This window comes from Oryx dammah, unplaced genomic scaffold, assembly GCF_014754425.2.
Source record: "Oryx dammah isolate SB20612 unplaced genomic scaffold, SCBI_Odam_1.1 HiC_scaffold_2, whole genome shotgun sequence".
Lineage (NCBI taxonomy): Eukaryota > Metazoa > Chordata > Mammalia > Artiodactyla > Bovidae > Oryx > Oryx dammah.
In genome coordinates this window covers 89,724,845-89,746,276 of record NW_024070186.1, presented here as the reverse complement: position 1 = coordinate 89,746,276, position 21,432 = coordinate 89,724,845, and the positions used below count along the sequence as shown (strand labels likewise).

Below are 21,432 nucleotides of genomic sequence, written 5' to 3'. Positions count from 1 at the left end.
TCTTCCTCTCTCCCAATCCCCAAATTTGTTCTATTAACTCTGTAGAACCCTAATACAGTTCACAAAATACATCAATCATTTAATATCTACTTGAAAAAAAAAAAAAAGCTCAACTTCCTGAAGAGTCTGTAAGAATTCACCACAAAATAATAGTGTTGGCAACACGTTTACATAGATTTCAAAGCAATTTAAACTGCTCTAATCCCAAAAGAAAGCTGGTCCATAAAAACTGAAAGAGAAAAAAAATCTGTAAAATACTGTGCATAATATACTATTATTTGTCAAAAAGAGGCGGATTTTTCTCAAAAGGAATAAGTTGAGAATTTAGTAACAGTGGCTGCCAGTGGGGAAAGAAATTGGGTAAGGTAGAAGAGAAAGATTTTTCTTTTTTTGAAAATCATGTATATATATGATTTGCTAAAACATTACATACAATTGATCAAAATAAACTCAAAATCTAGACAAGTGTTATATCCATATAAATAAAGCATAATTTTTATCTGTTTATGTAACGCTCAAGAAAGTTACAAAATGGGTTATAATAGAAAATTTCAACAGTTGTGATGTAGAACCAATGTTTTAAAACCTATGAATATACCCAATTTTGTACTTGGAATGAGTAACAAATTGGAAATTCCTTTAAAGCATGCCTTGTTAGCAACATTTTTTTTCTTTAACTTTTTTTTGAACTTGTTTATTTTAATTGGAGGCCAATTACTTTACAATATTGTAGTGGTTTTGCCATACATTCACATGAATCAGCCATGGGTGTACACGTGTCCCCCATCCTGAACCCCTTCCCCCTTCTCCCCCATCCCATCCCTCAGGGTCATCCCAGTGCACCAGCACCGTGGCTCATGCATCAAACCTGGACTGGTGATCTATTTCACGTATGATAATATACATGTTTCAATGCTATTCTCTCAAATCATTCCACCCTCGCCTTCTCCCACAGAGTCTAAAAGTCTATTCTTTACATCTGTGAGTCTTGCTGTCTCGCATATAGGTTCATTGTTACCATCTTTCTAAATTCCATATATGTGCGTTAATATACTGTATTGGTGCTTTTCTTTCTGACTTACTTCACTCTGTATAATAAGCTCCAGTTTCATCCACCTCATTAGAACTGATTCAAATGCAAAAAATATGGACTGCTTCACGAATCTGCATGTCCTTCTTGCACACAGGCCATGCTAATCTTCTCTGTATCGTTCCAATTTTAGTATATGTGCTGCCGAAGCAAGCACTTCTTTTACTTTTTATTTTGTATTGCGGTATGGCTGATTAACAAACAATATCGTGACAGTTTCAGGCAAACAGCAAAGCCCTTGTTATCAACTTCTAAGGAATAATTTTACAACCATCTTTTAAAGTTTCAACAGCTGAATTAATTTTCATAATTTAGTTAATTCTGTTAAACTGCATGCAGTTCAAAATATAATAAACACTTAATGAACCATGAGTTTACAGATATAGTTTCCTTTTAAAAATGAAACACCAGGTACTTTTTGGAGCCATCTAACCTATTTTTTTTATTCTTTTCTTGGCTGCATCTCATGGCCTCCAGGACCTCAGTTTCCCAACCATGGACTGAATGTAGGCCACAGGCATGAAAGCCCAGAATCCTAATCACTAGGCCACCAGGGAACTCCCCTACCTTTTTTCTTTTTAACTCTAAAAAAGATCTAAACCTTGTATCTTCGTCAGAAAAAAGGAAAAAGCATTTATTTCATTATCCTACTTACTGGTGCCATCTCCATGTTATTAATCTGAGCCTCATGGAAGCCTCCATCTGACATAACTTCTTCTTCTGTTTCTTCTTCTGCTGTAGCAACATTTCTTCTCTTGAATAACTGAAAAATAAAAGATTGTTACTAAACTAACAAAGGTAGTTCAACATTCAAACACTAGGCACCCCACTTTTAAAAGGCAATAAAGATGGAGCTTTTTGAAAATCATTTAAAAAATTCTAACGTTTATGCCTCCTTCAACCTTTCTGATGAGAAACTATTTCAGAATTCTCCAGTCTTATAATCTAATGCAATTAACTACTAAAAGATATTATCACCAACACTTGATAAGGTAAAACTTATCAATAGAGGCCTGACACTACGTGACACATAAAAAAAAGTAAAGTTGAAAAAGAAGCAGGGCATGCTTGGTCATTTCACTCCTGAAGTAGTTGACAGGATAGACATACCAATACATCAGGAAAAACAGGATAAAAATGCTAGGATAACTTAATATCTCCCTCCTAATCCTAATGGATGTTGGATAAAGATTTCCTGACCTTCCTAATCTGTCCAGCAACCAATGATGACAAATGATGACTGCTTGAACGCTACTTTCAAAGCACCTATTAATTTGTGGAGGCAAAGGAGAATAGTTCTCTCACCCCATATGACTAAAAAAAGCAGACAAAATCCCTAAAATAATAGTTATCAGACACCAGATTACAGGCAACAGAGGCAGTGATCCTTCAGAAGAGAAACAAGATTAGTCCTATTGCCTCAGATTGCCTGGATGGAGTTTCTAGGCTACAGCACAGTTAGAGTGAACCTAACAGGGTCAAGCAGCCCCCTCAATTGAGACGGCATTCAGAACCAAGGAGGCCAAGACATCTAGAATCTAAAGGCAGGATATTTAAGACAAAGAAACCAACAAAAAGAAAGAACTCCAAAACCTGCAAAAGATTCCCCTTAATTAGCTTTGTACTGAAAAAACAGGTGGTGTGATGAAACAGTCAAAAGCTGGAAAAGAAATTGCCTTCAAGGAGCATGCAAAATAATTTTAGAGGTCACACAGGTTAAGAAATCATTCATGTTTCACCTGGCTGGAATAGAAAAGTGTACAGTTCCCTAGTGGCTCAGATGGTAAAGAGCTCACCTGCAATGCTAGAGATCCAAGTTCCATCCCTGGGTTGGGGAGACCTAATATATGGGGCACTGAGTAGAATACTCAGAAGGGTACCGACTCAGCAGTAAGGTAAATTAGTCCTAGATTATACATGCAAACTGGTTTCAAGTAACTTAACTACATGCAATGACAAATTCAGAGAATTATACATATTAAAAGAATACAAAAACTCAAACAACAGGAGGTAAAAATTACAATGCTCTGTATTCAATCAATAACTACAAGCACACACAAGAAGTAAGAAAAGACTACCTATGAGGAAAAGAAAAGGCAATCATATCAATCAAAATCACCTAGAAATGAAAAAAATGGCAGAACTGGACAAGGAGTTAAAATAGTTATAAATATATTCCATGTGTTCAAAACTACAAAAAAGTATAAACATGAGATATTTTTTAAAAAATATTTTAAAAAAGCAAATCAAACACCTAGATTTAAAAAATACAACTTTATGAGAAGTATGTTGGGTGTGATTAAGAGCAGATACTGTAGAAGAAAAGATTAGGGAATTAAGGACATCACAAAATAAACGAGATGGAGAAAAAGGCTGAGAAAATATGTACAAAATGTTAAGTCAGCTGTGTGACATCAAGTATTTATTGTACATGCAACTGGAGCCTCAAGGTGGGGGTAGGGAAATAAATTTGGAAAATCAGTGGCCAAAACTTTTCCAAATCTGTGAAAAATACAAACCCACAAATCCAAAATCTCTAAGAACTCCAGGAAGAAATATGAAGAAAACATGATAGAACATTATATTAAACTGTTTACATTCAGGAATAAAAAGATAAAAAACAAAGTAGCCAAAGGTAAAAGACATTTCACACGCAGGGAAACAAAGGTAAGATAGACAGAAGACTTGCTGCTGGAAACAATGGAAGCCACTGAGTGAGGATCAAACACATTTAAAGTATCAAAAGAGACTCTGGTATAGCCACTACAGAAGTTCCTCAAAAAATGAAAAAAGAATGAAATTTTGCTATTTGCAACAAAGTGGATGAACCCAGAGAGGATTATGCTTAGTGAAATAAGTCAAAGAGAAAGACAATAGATACTCTATGTTATCACTTATATGTAGAATTTAAAACAAAAAACAAATATCAAAGGAGAAACAGACTCAGAGATGGAAAAAAAATTATCTTTCCTACATATATCATATACCAATGTTAGCTACGGTCATGATGTACACTGTATCCCTAGCATTTACGTATCTTGTACCTGGAAGTTTGTACCTCTGGACCACCTTCCTCCAATTCTCCCTCCCCTAATCATCCGCCTCTGGTAACTACAAGTCTGATCTCTTTTTCTAGGAGTTCAGGTTTTTTGTTTTTAGATTCCACATATAAATACTGTCTTTCTCTGGCTTATCTCACTCCACACAATGCCTTCAAATTCCATCCTTACTGTCTCAAAAAATGAGTTTTAAAAAAGACAGTAACTACCAAAACAATCATGATTTATATACAATATAAATTGTATATACCATATAAAATTATATACCATGAAACTGTCAACAAGTTATTCAATGGGAAAAGTTGGCTGTCTACAACCTTTATCAACTTGCTTACTTCACAAGATATTTCTTGTAACTAAAAACATCAAGCAAACCTTCATTCTTTATCATTACAGTTTAAACAAACTTTTTAGCAGCATTATGTTACCTACTCACATTGAGTTAGCAAGATTCTGCTTATTTCAAAATATTTTAATAGTAACTATAAATTTCATCTTTTTATACATAAAAAATATAAAACTGACTCAATCAGAATGACATCAACTAATTTAAAATTTTGTTCTACTGGCGTCAAATAAACAAAGGTCATTTATATAGTGCTGCCTAAATAACAGATACTAAGTACTAGTCTGCTGAAAGGAAAGCTCTAACAGCTCTGCTGTTATCTTCTGTGTACTTGGCAGCATCAATTCCTGTCCTACCCTCAAATCTAGCTACACAGCTGGCCAAAGCCTGTGCCTTTTCCAGATAGATGACTGAGCAACTGTGGAAAGAGAAACAGTCCTTAAATGAATCTGCTTTTTACTGATGTTTACTATTTTACAAACTAGCCATGAAACAAGTACTGCTGTGATAGTAAGAAGCCTAATTTGCTTTACCAGTTCTCCCTACATAAGATGGCACATATGACAACAAAATTAAAATGTTAAATAGAACAACATTCCAGAACCCTATCATACAAATGTATTAAGGCCCTATCACAGTTCCAGATGTCATAGAATGAAGATAACAGAACATCAACCACAAAGGTTTTTAGCCAGGTAAATGGGACCATACTTGCCACTGACAGAGCATCTGCCTTCAGACAGTTGAATATGAAGAACTTATTTTGTTTATATAAATTTTACAACGAAGTCCAATAACATGAAGTTCCTATCACCAAGAAGAAAACAGTATAAAATAAATACTGTTATTGGCAGACTCCCATTACATCATCTTCAAATGGCTTTATGCTAAATATAACGCATAATCTACTGGTTATATTCAGATCTATACTTGTTCTTATGTGCATACATACATGTAATTCGTATTTACATGTAAATATAAATATGTAACAGTGCTGTTAGCCCCAAATAGTGCAATTTACCCCCAAAACAGAAGCTAAATAAGAGCTCATCCAAAGAAAAGGTTCCATTTCAAATAAGACACAGAGATGAATAAAGATGCAACAAGAAACCAAGAGAAACTCACTCTTTTATGAATAAGTGGTTGCTTTCAAAAGATGGTAAAACAGACTGTTAAGAACTTAATTTGCTATACCTGGACTTCAAATAATTGGATTATCCAGTGCACTGTTATGCAAAAGAATAGTGTATGTTGAATAACTCACTGTAATTGTAAAATATTTATAATAGATTACCTATTTCTCAGGTATAAAGGGTACTGACTATTCACCTTCCTTTTATGGAGCTTTTTATAGTGTGGGGGTCAAATGGTCCTTCCAAACTGAAGTCTTAGCAAAAAAAAAAAAAAAAAAACCTAAGTGCTTTGCTTTACCTTTAAATTTCCTGGCCAAAAGTGATGGACCATTTGTCCTAAGGATTTTTAGAGAAAGGTAAAATGATGGTGAGTGTCAGATTCTCCTGCAGATGTTCTAAGGTTAAAAATGATCAAAATCCTTGTCCTAAATGTCATTATGAATAATACAGAATTCAGGGGTGAAAAGATTGACTTCTTGAAATTTTGTTTAAAATACTAGGTACTACAGAAATATAAAGATAGACACAAAGCAAGTACAGCAAACTGTTGACAAACAATGAACCCAAAGGATGGGTTTATGAGATTCATTATCTATTCTTTATTTCTGTACATGTTGATAAATTTTCAAATTAAACTTTAGAAAGAAAAGCAAGAGGCCAATTCTCAAATTGGTCACTTGAGAATTCATTAATATACACACAGAATCTTAAAAGATGTTGTAACTTTAGAAAAATAAAACAAACAGGCCAAAATATTAAGTAGTACTTAAACAGTAATTGGGAACATGAGAACCTCATTCTTATATTCTACATCACCTCTACTCCTATACCCCTAAAATAAGTTGATTTTATTGTTGGGAGGGGGATATATACATATATAAAACATTATTAAAATTAAGATACAGGAAGGTGCAGCCAGGATTGAAATAGAACATTAAGTTCTTTAAGAAAACTTAGTATGGGTAAAGGACTTACCTGCTCTTCTCTTTTCTGCTTACGTAACTGTAGTCCTTCTTCCTCCCTCCTCCTGCGCATCTCATCAGGATTCAGGGACTTATTTTTGTAACTTTTCAGGCGAAAGTTCTCTTTTCCTGGGGTAGTCATGATTTCTACAAAAATAAGAGAGGAAACAGAGGAGCTTAGCTTACTAGGAAGAGCTCTGTTACTTTAACAGTTCACTTTTTTAAACATATAAATGCCCAGACCCACCCCATAGGAATGTCTAAAGGCTAAACAGCTTTATTAAAGTCTGCAATTCAGTGTCTTTTAGCATATTCACAACTATATGCAATCAACACCAGTCAATTTTTAAACATTTTCACCACCTCAAAAAGCTATTGCTTCTATCTGGATATTTTATATGAATTGAATATATGTAATCTTCTGTGCCTGGTTTCTTCCACTTAGCATAGTATTTTCAAAGCTCATCCAAGTAGCAGCATATATTAGTACTTTATTCCTATTTGACTGAATAATATGCCATTGTATAGATATACTCCATTATATTTATCTACTCATCAAATGATGGACATTCAGGTTCTTTCCATTTTTTTGGCTACTCTGAAAAGTGCTTCCATAAACATGTATGGACAAGTTTTTATGCAGATCTGTTGTCATTTCTCGTGGGTATATATCTATATACTCCATTTAATCATTTCAAGAAGTGCCAAACTATTTTTCCAAAGTGGCTGCACTATTTTACATTTACAAAAGCAGTGTACAAGGGCTGCCAATTTCTCCACATCCTCACCAACACCTGCTATCACAACTTTTTTTTAAACCGAAGGATAGTTGATTTACAATACTTTGTTAGTTTCGGGTGTATAGCAAAGTATCACAACCTTTTGATTCCAGCCATTCTAGTAGGACAGATGTCTTTAAACCTATTTGTTTGCCAATATACATCCTCCATAAAAATTTCTATTCAGATTCTTTGCCCATTTTTAAATTGGGTTGTCATTTTTACCACTGAGCTGTAAGGGTTCTTTATTCCACATAGAAGTCCCTGTCAGATATATGACTTGTTAATATTTTCTTCCATTTTATAGGTTGTCAAATTTTCACTTTCTTGATAGTATACTTTGTAATTTTTAAAATTTTATTTTTAGCCGCATCAGGTCTTAGTTGCAACACACAGGCTTCTCTCTATTGGCAGTATAGACTTAGTTGCCTGCAGCATGTGGGATATCTCAGTTCCCTAATGAGGGATTGAACCTGTGTCTACTGCAATGGAAGGTGGGTTCTTAACCACTGGACCACCAGGGAAGTCCCAATGTTATACTTTGAAGCACAAAGTTTTTAATATTCTTAGTGCCACAGTTAGCAATTCTTAACCCTCAGCTTCATTCTAAGAGTTTTAGCGTCTTATCCCTTAAATTTAGATTTGTCATCCATTTTGACTTAAGTATGGTTTGACGTTAAGGATCCAACTACATTATTTTGCATATGGCTACCAGTAGTTCCAGGACTACTGAAAAATGAAAAACCATTCTTTCTCTTTTGTATAGTCTTGTTGAAAATCAGTCTATTACAGACAGTTTTACTTCTCACCTTTCAGTTCTATTCCCTTGATCTGTATGTGTATCCTTGTGCCAATTCCACAAAGCCTTGATTATCAATTTTTTAAAAGTCTTAATATCACGAAGTATGAACCATATTTTATTCATTTTTTTTAAAGACTGTTTTGACTCGCCTAGATGGATGGATACACTGTGAGTGTATTCCATGTGACTATTAGAATTCCATGTGACTTTTAGAATCAGTCTGTCAAGTTCTACAAGTCAGGTGGCATTCCAATATGAACTGCATGGAATCAGTAAATCAATTTGGGGAGTACTGCCACCTTAATGTTAATCTTCCAACCCATGAAGACAATTTTTTTTTACTTAGATATTTAATGTCTTTCAACAAAGTCTTGTAGTTTTCAGAGTACATTTGTTAAATTCACTAAGTATTTTTATGCTATTGTAGATGGAACTATTTTCTTAATTTCACCTTTGAATTGCTTATAACAAATCTATATAAATACAATAAATTTTTATATGTTGATTTTTGTATCCCACAACCTTGCAGAACTGAACTTGTTAATGTATTAGTGGATTCTTTAGGATTTTTTGCATACAAGATCATGTCACCTGCCAGAGATAGTTTTGCTACTTTCATTCCAATTCCTTTTTTTCTTCTTGCATAATTGCCACAATCAGAACTTCCAATACAATGTCATACAGACGTGGAGAGTTGACGATCTTTTCTTACATTCCCGATCTTACGAGAATGTATCCAGTATTTCAATACCAAGTGTGATGTCACCTTCCAAATTTTCATAGATGTTCTTTTTAATCATGTGTAGGAAGTTCTTTCTTAATGCATAGTTTTCATGCTTTTCTTTTGATCAGTAAAGGGTATTAGAATTTTGTCAAAAAAATGTTTCCATCTGGTGCAAAAGCTTTTTTTTATTTACTGATATATCATTACATAATTGGTTTGTGAACCTTACATTTATGGGATAAATGCCACTTGGTCATGCTGTATAAATCTTTTTATGTGTTGCTGACTTTAGTTTGCTAGTATTTTACTGAAAATTTTTGTGTTCATATTTGTAAGAGGTATTGGTCTGTACTCCCCTTATGTCCTCAGCATCAGGGTAATATTAGCTTTATAAAATATGTTGGGAAGTATTCCTCCGTTCAGTTTTTTGCAAGAGTTGAAGAATTAGTCCATTCTTTAAATGTTTGGTAGAATTCAGCAGGCTAGGGCTTTTCTTTGCAGGAGTTATGATTAATCCAATCTCTTCACTTGCTGCAGGTCTATTCAGATTATCTGTTTAAGCTAGTTTTAGCCTTTCCAAAAGAATGTGTCCATTTTATTTAAGCTACATGTCCATTTTACCTAAGCTATGAAACTTACTGGGGTAGGAAATGGCAACCCACTTCAGTATTCTTGCTGGAAAATTCCATGGACACAGGAGCCTGATGGGGTACAGTTCATGGGGTCGCAAAGAGTCAGACAGCACTAAGCATGCACAAATGCATGTAACACAGGTACACAGCTGGTCATAAGATTCCTTTATCATTCTCTTATTTTTAGTTATGTTCCCTCTTCCATCTCTGACTCTAGTAATTTGAGTTTTCTTTCTCAACCTAGCTAAGGTTTCTCCATCTCTGACTCTAGTAATTTGAGTCTTCTTTCTCAACCTAGCTAAGGTTTCTCAATTTTGTTGGTCTCAAGGAACCAGTTTTTGGCTTCCTTAATTTTCTCTACTGTTTTTCTATTTTCTAGTTCATTAATTTTTACCTTATTTTTACTACTTTCATCCTTCTATTCTGCTCTTCCTTTTCCAGTGACTTACTATAGAAGGTTAGGTTATTGATTTGAGATCTTTCCTCTTTCTTAATTTAGGCATTTATTGCTAGAAATTTCCCTCTATGCACTGCTTTAGTTGTAGTTCCTAAGTTTTCTTAGATGCTAACTTCATTTTCACTTATCTTAAAAGTATTTCCTGATTTCCCTTTCTTTTTCTTCTTTGACCCACGGACTATTTCGGAATATGTTCCTTAACTTCCACATGTTTATGAGTTCCCCAAATTCCTTTCTGCTTTCATTTCTAATTTATCTTCATGGCAGTCAGAGAACATCCTTTGTACTATTTCAATCCTCTTAAATGTGTTGGGTTTGTCTTGTGGCCCAGCACGTGGTGTGTCCTAAAATATGTCCCACATGCATTCGAGAATAATACACATGTTCTGCTGTTGCTAGGTGGTGATGCGTTCTATACATAGCTGCTGGGTCTAGTTGGTTTATAGTGTTGTTTCTTTTTTATTTTTTTATTGAAGGATAATTGCTTTACAGAATTTCGCTGTTTTCTGTCAAACTTCAACATGAATCAGCCATAGGTATACATATACTCTCTCCCCATCCCACCCTTCTAGGTTGATTCAGAGCCCCTGTTTGAGTTTCCTGGGCCATAAAGCAAACTCCCGTTGACCATCTATTGTACATATGGTAATGTAAGTCTCCATGTTACTTTTTCCATACATCTCACCCTCTCCACATGTCCATATATAGTGGTGTTTCTTTGCTGACATTATGCTAAGTGGTTCTGTCCATTATTTAAAGTACAGTAATTGAAGTCTCCCAACCATTATTGTTGAACTATTATTTCCTTTTCTTTCCTGTCAGTTTTTGCTTCATGTATTTTGATGCTATTATTAGGTACATATAATAATTTGGACCTATCTAGTGGCTTGACCCTTTTATCACCATAAAGTGTCTCTCTTTATCTCTAGTAACATTCTTTGGGTTTTTTAATATAAATTTATTTTAATTGGAGGCTAATTACTTTACAGTATTGTATTGGTTTTGCCATACATCAACATGAATCCGCCACGGTTGTACACGTGTTCATTCTTTGTTTTAAAATCTATTCTGTTATTGGTATAGCCACTCCAGCTTCTTCCTAGTTACTACTTATTTATCTTTTTCCATACTTATACCTTTGATGTATCTGTATGTTTGAACTTAAAATACGTCTCAGGGATTTCCCTAGCAGTTCAGTGGTTAGGACTCCACACTTCCATTGTAGGGAGCATGGGTTCAATCTCCAGTCAAGGAACTAAGATCCCATGTGCCATGATCCAGCCAAAAAATAAAATAAGGTAAATAACTTATGTCTCTTATAGAGAGTATATAGTTGGATATAGTCTGACAATTTCTGCATTTCTAATTAGACTGTTTAATCAATTCATATTTAGTGTTATTACTGATACAGTTGGCATGACTGCTTTTTCATTTTTTATTTTGTCTCATGTCTTTTATTCCTCTATTACTGCTTTCTTTTGTGATAAGTATTTTTTAATGAAGCACTTAAAAATTTCTATAGTGATTTTTCACTGTATTTTTTTGTTTTTTCCCCCTAGGAGTTGCTCAAGGGCTTTCCATACACTTTCACTTCTCAGAATCAGCTTCAGACTTAACACTCCCTAAATTCCAAGGACATGTAGAAACATTATGTTATATAATTCTATCCCTTTTCTCATTTTATCATACTGTTGTTATATAATGTTACAAACCCAACAACAGTTATTATTACTTTATAATCTATGTTATTTCCTTAGCTTAACATAGGTTTGTTCCCACTCACCTACTCTGAGCTGTTATTAGCAGATACATTTCAAATATATTACATTTCTACAGGCCCAAGAATATATTACACTAAGGCCCCTACACATGAAGTTTCACGCTGCAAACATGCATTCACATGTCCAATCATGTAAGTAGTTCACGTTCTGGTGTACACTGTCACAGGCACGCATCCATTTTAAGTGGCTGTGCTTCTGTGTATGTACTTCACTGTACTATACTGTATGTTGCTGTTGTTCAGTCACTAAGTCATCTCCGACTCTATGCAACCTCATCGACTGCAGCATGCCAAGCTTCCCTTTCCTTTACTACCTCCTGGAATTTGCTCAAACTCACATCCATTGACTCAGTGATGCCATCCAAACATCTCGTCCTCTGTCATCCCCTTCTCCTCCTGCCCTCACTCTTTCCCAGTATGACAGTCTTTTTCAAAGAGCTGGCTCAGTGTCATGTCAGGATGGCCGAGTGGTCTAAGGCACCAGACTCAAGATTCTATCTTCCAAAGAGCTGGCTCTTTGCATCAGGTGGCCAAAGTATTAGAGCTTCAGCGTCAGTCTTTCCAATGAACATTAAGGGCTGATTTCCTTAAGGATATACTAGTCTGATCTCCCTGTTGTCCCAGAGATTCTCAAGAGTCTTCTCTAGCACCATAATTCGAAAACATCAATTCTTTGGCACTCATTCTTCTTAGTATCTTTATTTCAAGCCCAGGATGTCCAGAAGCAAATGTAAAAGCAGCAGTGACATAAGCTGGTACTGCTAAGATACTAAGTGCCAAGCAATAATGATAGAAACAAAAGTGAAAATAACTGAGAGAGCAGAGTAAGAAGAGGAAGTAACTTAAGAACTGAAGAGATTCACAATGCAGGGAACTGCAAGAGGATTTTCTTTATTTGAGAAAGCACTGTTAAGTTTTTGAGGCAAGGACCCGAATGCAGAATAGTACATGAAGGTTGCAACAGCTGTTCAGAATGCAATCCAGTGATACCGTGTCACCTACGACAAGAACAGAGCTACTACCCAGACATGACTAGATCATTTTTTCAAGAAGGTAGATTGAACGGAATCCAGCAAGGAACCAGAACCTGTGCCATCAATGTCAGGCATGAGTAAAATTGCAGCATGCTTTCTGTCTCCTATTGCTGACGATCCTTCAGCTCTACCATTTCCCATCTCCTCTCCCTACTCTAGTCAGCAACTCTTCTTGCCTGTTCCCTCAATGCCAGCCCCTGTATGCCAGCTGTTGTACTTTATTATTGTACTTTTCAAGGTACTGTACTGAAGATTAAAAACGTTCATTTTTTGTTTTTCATGTATTATTTTTATGAAAAGTATTATAAACTTATTATAGTATAGTACTGTTGGTATAAAGATGGTTGTGTTAATTGGGTACCTAGACTAACTTTGTTGGACTTATGAACAAATTGGACTTATGAATGTGCTCTCAGAACAGAACTCATTTGTATGTAGGGGATTTACTGTACACACATTATTTTACACACCTGCTTTTAAAATCAGTTTTATCTCCATGAATACTTTTCCACTTTTTTTTCTCCCCTTTTCTTCTGGTACTCTCATTATGTACACTGTGGTGCAGTTAATGGTGCCCCACATTCCTCTGAGGCACTTTTCAATTTTATTCATTTTTTTCCTCTCCTTTCCTTGGATTTCTACAGATCTATTCCAAGTTCACTAATTCTTTCTTTCCACCAGTTCAAATCTTACTATTGAGCCCCCTAATTTTTCATAGTTATGCTGCTGCTGCTAAGTCGCTTCAGTCGTGTCTGACTCTGTGTAACCCCAGAGACGGCAGCCCACCAGGCTCCCCCGTCCCTGGGATTCTCCAGGCAAGAACACTGGAGTGGGTTGCCATTTCCCTCTCCAATGCATAAAAGTAAAAAGTGAAAGTGAAGTCGCTCAGTCGTGTCCGACTCCTAGCGACCCCATGGACTGCAGCCTACCAGGCCCCTCCACCCGTGGGATTTTCCAGGCAAGAGTACTGGAGTGGGGTGCCATTGCCTTCTCCATTTCATAGTTATAGTACTTTTCAACTCCCGAATTTCCACTTGGTTCTTCTTCTGAATTTCTGTCCCTTGATTATTAGTATCTATTTGACATGGGTTGTCATCATATTTGACTTCTTTGATGAAGGTTTCCTTTGATTCTTTGAATACATTTATAATGATTACTTCAAAGCCTATTTCTATTAACTCCAACATCTTTTCTCACAAGCAGTTTCTACTGTCTGTTCTTCCCAGTGTATCAGCCATATTTTCCTGGGTTTTGTTTTTGTTTGCACATCTTTTACCTTTTTACTGGGAATCACCATCTTTTATAATACTATATGGCAACTCTGAGTACACTCCTCCATCTTTGAGGTTTTATATTTTTATTTGCTTACTTGGTTAGCAATTTGCTGTTTTATTTTAAAGAAGTCCACTTTCCTACCACACACACCCAGCCACTTGGAGTGTTAAACATCTGATGTTGATCCTCAGGGGGGAAATAGCCTAGATATGCCCAAAGTCATCTTGCCCTAACAGTAATTTGTCAGGACTCTTTCTGTGACTACTCCCAGATATTAACCTCCACTAATTGCCAGCTGATCACTCTAGTGTTTTAAACAACAGCTTCAGGCACAAACTGTGCTACAGAGAAATCCAATCAGATTCAGGCTCCTTTGAAGGAGTAGTTTCAAGTCATAGTTTGACATTCACTGTCTCCAGAAAGGCTCCTTCCAGCTGTCTCTTATCCCAGGTTCTTGCTGGCAAACTCAATGGCCTGCAGTTTAGTTTGTATCTTCTTGAATCTACAAATGTTCCAACTGCCTTTGGGAGGCAGTTTTCACAATCAATCTCCACTGTTTGTGAAAGTACTCTTAGGTTTGAACTTCTCCAGCTCTACTGCAAATGAAGTCAGTTCCTTGAGGCAGAGATTAAGAGCTATGTTTTATGACCTGCTTCTCTCCTCTCAGTTCAGTTCAGTCTTGCAACCCCACGGACTGCAGCACACCAGGCCTCCCTGTCCATCACCAACTCCCGGAGTTTACTAAAACTCATGCCCATTGAGTTAGTAATGCCATTCAACCATCTCATCGTCTGTGGTCCCCTTCTCCTCCAACTTACCCCCAAGCAAAACCTCTGAATCAAGGCTCTCAAGATGAGGATGTGGACAACAGCTCATTTTTTGGAGTGACACCCATTTAGGAACTGAGTATTTGGTGGTGGACAGGTAGCAAACAGAGATTGTCTCTCCTGACATAGAGCTACCACCTTACAACCTACAGAAAAGGTGATCTATTCCCTAGCAGCTGTTACCAAGGTAACCCTTTATTCCACAAGTAGGGGCTGGACAGAAGGTAGCCCCCTACTTTTGCAACACATTGGCCCAGAACTTAGCCTCAACAGCAGGCATCTGGGGGCAGGATGAGGAATCCTGATGTCCTGCCTCTCCGAGGAAGAAAACATTCCTTCCAGCAGAAGTTGTGCGTCTACTGTATGCCCTAGGACTATTTCCAAATCTCTAAGAAGTTCCTTTTTAATAGTTTTCCTCTGTTGTACTAGTGAGCAGGTCTGCAGAGTTCTTATGCTATCAGACTTAAAAGTCAAAGAAACAGTTCTTTTTAAGATGATTTTGATGCAAGCCTGGTTTGAGAATCACTGATTGATAATGTCCTATGTCACATCACCTATTTTACTTGAATCTCTTTAAAAAAACAAAAAAAGCGTACAGGGCAAGAATTATTATTCTCATCCTTTATAGGGAAGGATTCAGGAGGCTCACAGATAACTAAGGTCAAATAAGGTCATAAGGATGGGGCCTTAATCCAATAGAGTGGGTGTTCTTACCAGGGCAAGAGACACTGGAGACCTCTACCTACACCCCCTGCCCTGTGCTCAGACAAGAAGTTATGTGAGAAAAGAGACAGAAGGTGACCATCTGCAAGTCAGGAAGAGAGGCCTTACCAGAAGCCAACCCTGCTGGAACCTTGATCTTAAACATGTAGCCTCCAGAACTGTGAGAAAATGAATTTCTGTTGTTGAAATCACCCAATCTGTGGTACTTTTTTAATGGCAGCCCAAGCAGACTAATACATATACCCAGTGGTATTTTGTTAGACAGACTGAAAGACTGGTGCAATGCAGATGAGAATTTGCAAATAATTCTGAAGGAATCATAACTTGTGGTGCTGAGAAAGTACATAGAGAACAGTTGGATTCCTAAGGCAAGTAGCATTTTGGTTCTGAAATATCACAGGACAGCATAGTACCAACAGTGCTGCAATGATATCCAAATTGAAGAATCAGAAGTTTCAGGTTAAAGATACAGTAGTATAGAAACAGGGCAAGATCCAGATAAAGTTTACAACCAAAATCGCTTAGATTTAAATAACTAGAAGCCTAGATTCAACATGGAGCTGGAAGGGCAAGCAATTAAGGAAAGGCAAAGTTGAGAATACAGCATACACATACAGAGAGAGGAAAAATGATAACATAAATGGAGCAGAAGGTAAACTGAACATCTGGGGAAGGAGGATGAAAGGTAAACAGGTGGGCTTTGTACACTTCGTCTATAAGATTTAAATTATTTCAAAAAATTTTTAAGCTAGAAAAACTCTAAAAAGGAAAGAAATGGTCACACAAAACTTAATTATTCACTTGCTTTTTATTATTAAAGTGACATAAGAAGCAAGTCCAGAGAAGAGGTCTGGCACTGAAGCCCTATTTTCAAATTTACTTCTAAGCACCAAGATGTAGGGAAGATACTAAAATTCTGTGAATCTGGGTTTCCTTATTAGCACTATGGAGATCATACTTGATAAGGTGAAGAGAGTAACATATGAAAGCATACTTCCACTGTCTGGCCCATATATAGATCACACCTGATATTTGTGTAATGAAGAAATGGCTATAAATAGCTCTAAAGGTCCAAAAACAATCTCATCTGACTAAACTGATCAGGGGTGGCTTCATAGAGAAGATGGTGTTTCAGCAAGGTTGTGAGGCATAGATAGGACTACAGGGGCTAAAAGAGAAAGACCCACAAAGGTGGAGACCTTAGAAAGAACAACCTTAGAAAGAACTGACAATGGAGAAGGAAATGGCAGCCCACTCCAGTGTTCTTGCCTGGAGAATCCCAGTGACGGGGGAGCCTGGTGGGCTTCCATCTATGGGGTTGCACAGAGTCGGACACGACTGAAGCGACTTAGCATGACAGAACACAGTCAAGTAGAGCAGTATATACTGGAGACTGAAGAAAGAGTGAGACAGGATCTCGTAGAGAAATGAAATGAAGTCAACCTATTTTGCAGGTTCATTTGTTCATCTGTCATGTGCTTGAATTCACCTCACTGTACATTACATTTTGATATATACAGTTTATGTGTTCCCTCTAAAAAAAAAAAAGAAAGAACTGACAAGAACAGTAGTAAGTCATGTTTGATTAGAGCAACTCTTCTTTAAAAGAAGTAAGTACACATGAGAAATGCAAAGGCCTCTTGGTTTTTTCTTTGTTACTTCTTTGGTTAAATTTTGGTATCAAAGAACTCACAAATGACTCCAACATTCTAATAATTTCTACCATTCATATAGTGCACCTGTGTCTTTGAATTTCAAAACATTAAAAAAAAAAAAGACAGACACAGACACTATCAGTTCAGTTCAGTCGCTCAGTCGTGTCCGACTCTTTGAGACCCCATGAATCGCAGCACGCCAGGCCTCCCTGTATGGAAGGTATAAAAAGAAAATGAAAGTGTATCTCCCTCACTGTTTCTAAAGGTAGCCACTATCAAGTTTTCCATATATCTTTTCAAGAATTGGTTATACAAACACATACATATCCTTTCAGTTATTAGTGTATACTGACAGAGCAATTCTATACCCAGTTTTGCACTCTGCGTCAACTTTCAACTTTCCTAGAGAGCTTTATCATTTTTAACAACATAGTAATTTTTATAGCATAATAACTAGACCAGACACATCACCGACAATTAAGCCTGACTTCAACTTTCTTTTTAATGGCAGCCCAAGCAGACTAATACATATACCCAGTGGTATTTTGTTAGACAGACTGAAAGACTGGTGCAATGCAGATGAGAATTTGCAAATAATTCTGAAGGAATCATAACTAATGGTGCTGAGAAAGGACATAGAGAACAGCTGGATTCCTATGTTGGATTCCTATTCCTAGAAATAGGAATAACAGTTAGATTCCTATTCCTAGGATTTCTATTGGGGCTTCCCTGATAGCTCAGTTGGTAAAGAATCCTCCTGCAATGCAAGAGACTCCAGTTAGATTTCTGGGTCGGGAAGATCTGCTGGAAAAGGGATAGGCTACCCACTCCAGTATTCATGGGCTTCCCTTGTGGCACAGCTGGTAAAGAATCCACCTGCAATGTTCCCTTCCCCTGGAGAAGGGAACAGCTACCCACTCCAGTATTCCAGCCTGGAGAATTCCATAGACTGTATAGTCCACAGGGTTGCAAAAAGTAGGACACAACTGTGAGCAACTTTCACTTCACTTCAATTTTCTAGTACAAACAATGCTGTAACCAATATTCTCTCTCATGTATTTGTAATTATATCCATAAATGAAATAAAAACAATGGAATCTCAAGGTCAAAAATATGTTCATTTAAAATTTTAATACTGTCAAGGTTCCCTCTAAAATACTGCACCAATGTACCAGTGAGTGAGTGCAACAGTTCCCCACCACCATCATCACTAACCAAAGGCTCATTCAAAATTTTCCATATCTGACAGTATGACATGTGAACAAAAAATGTTTCTCATGAACACTATTTCCATAATACTCTCAGTTATATGCTTTTTTCACTTTCACTCATAAGTTTTTCAGAGGTCTGCTAATGAGATGATATCAGCAGTCTGGTGCCTAAAGGAATGTTTGTTGTGTATCTTATGTTTTAAAATGTAATCTTTATTTCTAAAACAATAAATATTAACAGATACACAATAATAAGAAAGTTTTTCAGGATCCTCGGTCCGTGTAAATCTGACACCAAAATATTGAGAATCTTTGGTTCAGATAATCTTCTCTGTCTTAAGAGGGGGAAAACAATCCTTTGATATTCAGACAGCATTCAATTCATAGGTTAAGAAACATATTTACAATAGTGTATCTGTTTGGTCAGAAATTATGTATTTCCACTTATCTCTTCTGTTACAATGATAAATGTAATGTGTCCTTCCATTATATTATAACTGGTCATTGTTTGTTTATAGGAAAATTACCATTACATGTTAATTTTTTAAAGCCAGCCACTGAATTAAATCAGCTACTGAATTCTGTTTCTGACACTTTCAGCTGACATTCTTGACACTTGTTTTTTTGGGTTTTTTTAAAGCTTATGTTTATTGGGGTATAATTTACATACAAACTGTGGAAAATTCTTAAAGAGATGGGAATACCAAACCACCTTACCTGCCTCCTGAGAAACCTGTATGCAGGTCAAGAAGCAACAGTTAGAACAGGACATGGAACGAAGGACTGGGAAAGGACTACATCAAGGATGTATTTTTTATTTATTTAACTTATATGCAGGGAACATCATGCAAAATGCTGGGCTGGATCAAACACAAGCTAAAATCAAGACTGCTGGGAGCAATATCAATAACCTCAGATATGCAGATGACACCAATGCAGATGACACCACCCTAATGGCTGGAAGCGAAGAGGATTAAAGAGCCTCTTGATGAAGGTGAAAGAGAGTGAAAAAGCTGGCTTAAAACTTGACATTCAAAAAACTAAGATCATGGCATCTGGTCCCCTCACTGATGGGGACAACAATGGAAACAGTGAAAGACTTTATTTTCTTGAGCTCCAAAATCACTGCAGATGGTGACTGCAGCCATGAAATTAAAACACACTTTCTCCTTGGAAGGAAAGCTATGACAAACCTAGACAGTATATTAAAACAGAGACATTTCTTTGCCCACAAAGGTCCATATAGTCAAAGCTATGGTTTTTCCAGTAGTCATGTATGGATATGAGAGTTGGACTATAAAGGCTGAGCATAGAAGAATTGATGTTTTCAAACTGTGGTATTGGTGGAGAAGACTCTTTGAGTCTCAATGGACGCTGAGTTTGAGCAAACTCCTGTAGGTAGAAGGACAGGGAAGCCTGGCATGCTGCAGTCCATGGAGTCACAGAGGCAGCCACGACTGAGCAGCTGAACAACAGCAACAAAATTTACATACAGTAAAACTTGCCATTTAAGTAAACATCATGACTATGAAGATGAGAGCATTTTTCACACCTACAAAAACTTCAGTCAGGTCCCTCAATAATAAATCCACTTGCCCCAATCCCAGGCAAACTGTCCCTATAATTTTCATTTTCCAGAATGTCAAATAAATGGAGCCACACAAAACGTAGCATTCTGCATGTGGCTTCTTTCACTCGGTATTAACTAATTTGAGCCACCTTCATACTGTTGTCTCTATTAGTAACCGATTTATTTTATTGCTGAATTATATTCCATTGTATTTCACAATATGCTTATCTATTCACCAGTGACAGACATCTAGATTGCAGTTTGGGGTGATGATGAATAAGCGACTATAAACATTCATATATAGCTTCGGTTTAGATAAATGAAGAGTGAGACTGCTGGGTCATACAAATCCACTGGAGAAGGAAATGGCAACCCACACCAGTATTCTTGCCTGGAAAATCCCATGGACAGGAGCCTGGCAGGCTATACTCCACAGAGTTGCAGTAGTCAGACACGACTTAGCAACTAAACCACCACCATGGTAGGTGTATGTTTAACTTTACAAGAAATTGTCAAACTGCTTTCTACAGGGGCCATAATATCATACATCTCTACCAGCAATTTAGATAGCTCCAGGTGTGTCATAGCAGAGATAGTTAAAAAAATCATATGTAAGTACCACCCATCCGTATCTATGTCACTAAAGTTAAAAACCAACTTTATGTTGAATTAGATCAAATGTCTTTTTGGCAGTTATTAAAATGGTTATTGTTTATCTCCTCTGACACATTAAATATGTGAGATATTAATACATTTCTTAACAATGATTGTTGACTCCTGGAATAAACATATTTGGTCACAGTGTATTAGTCTTTATAATTATTAGTTTTCTTAAAAATGTTTAAATAAAAAAAAAATGTTTAAATCAGTATCCATACATGAGATTGATTATTTAATAAAATACCCTCCTCCCTCTTTGGGTGGATATTGTATTCACCACATGATTCCAGTTTTATGACATTCTGGAAGAGGCAAAACTATTTAAAAGATCAGCGGTTGCCAGGGGTTTAAGGGATGAATAGCAAAGTGCAAGAGGATTTTGGAGGCAGTGAACCTATTCTGTTGGATACTGTAACAGCTGATATATGTCATTTTACTTTTGTCAAAACCCACAGAGTGTACAACTCCAAGAATGAACCTAAATGTAGCCTACTGGCTTTGGGTGATAATGATGCATCAATGTCCACTGGATTATAACCAATGTACCACTCTGGTGAAAATGTAAGTGGTAAGGGACACTGTGTGTATATGGGGTAGGCCGTAGATGGGAACTCAGTAGTTTCCATTCAATTCTGCTGGAAACCTAAAATTGCTCTGATAGTCAACATTTTTTTAAAAAATCAAGGATTTCTTTGCAAATGAAATAAATGAGA

The 21,432-nt window shown here is 36.6% G+C and overlaps 1 protein-coding gene and 1 non-coding gene across 2 annotated transcripts in view; both read right to left on the bottom strand.

Annotated features, from left to right (window-relative positions):
* The window catches only part of KPNA1 (karyopherin subunit alpha 1), a 69,405-nt gene that overhangs the window by 36,443 nt on the left and 11,530 nt on the right, over positions 1–21,432 (bottom strand). Inside the window, exons 2-3 of the mRNA XM_040250487.1 lie at positions 6,604–6,737; positions 1,746–1,853 (exon numbers count right to left, since the gene is read on the bottom strand). Of these exons, the coding sequence (XP_040106421.1) occupies positions 1,746–1,853; positions 6,604–6,732 (237 nt within the window). The 5' untranslated portion in view covers positions 6,733–6,737. The remainder of the gene's footprint in view (positions 1–1,745; positions 1,854–6,603; positions 6,738–21,432) is intronic.
* On the bottom strand, positions 1,141–1,247 carry LOC120859421. Its single transcript, XR_005720080.1, has one exon. It is a non-coding gene; the product is annotated as a U6 spliceosomal RNA (small nuclear RNA).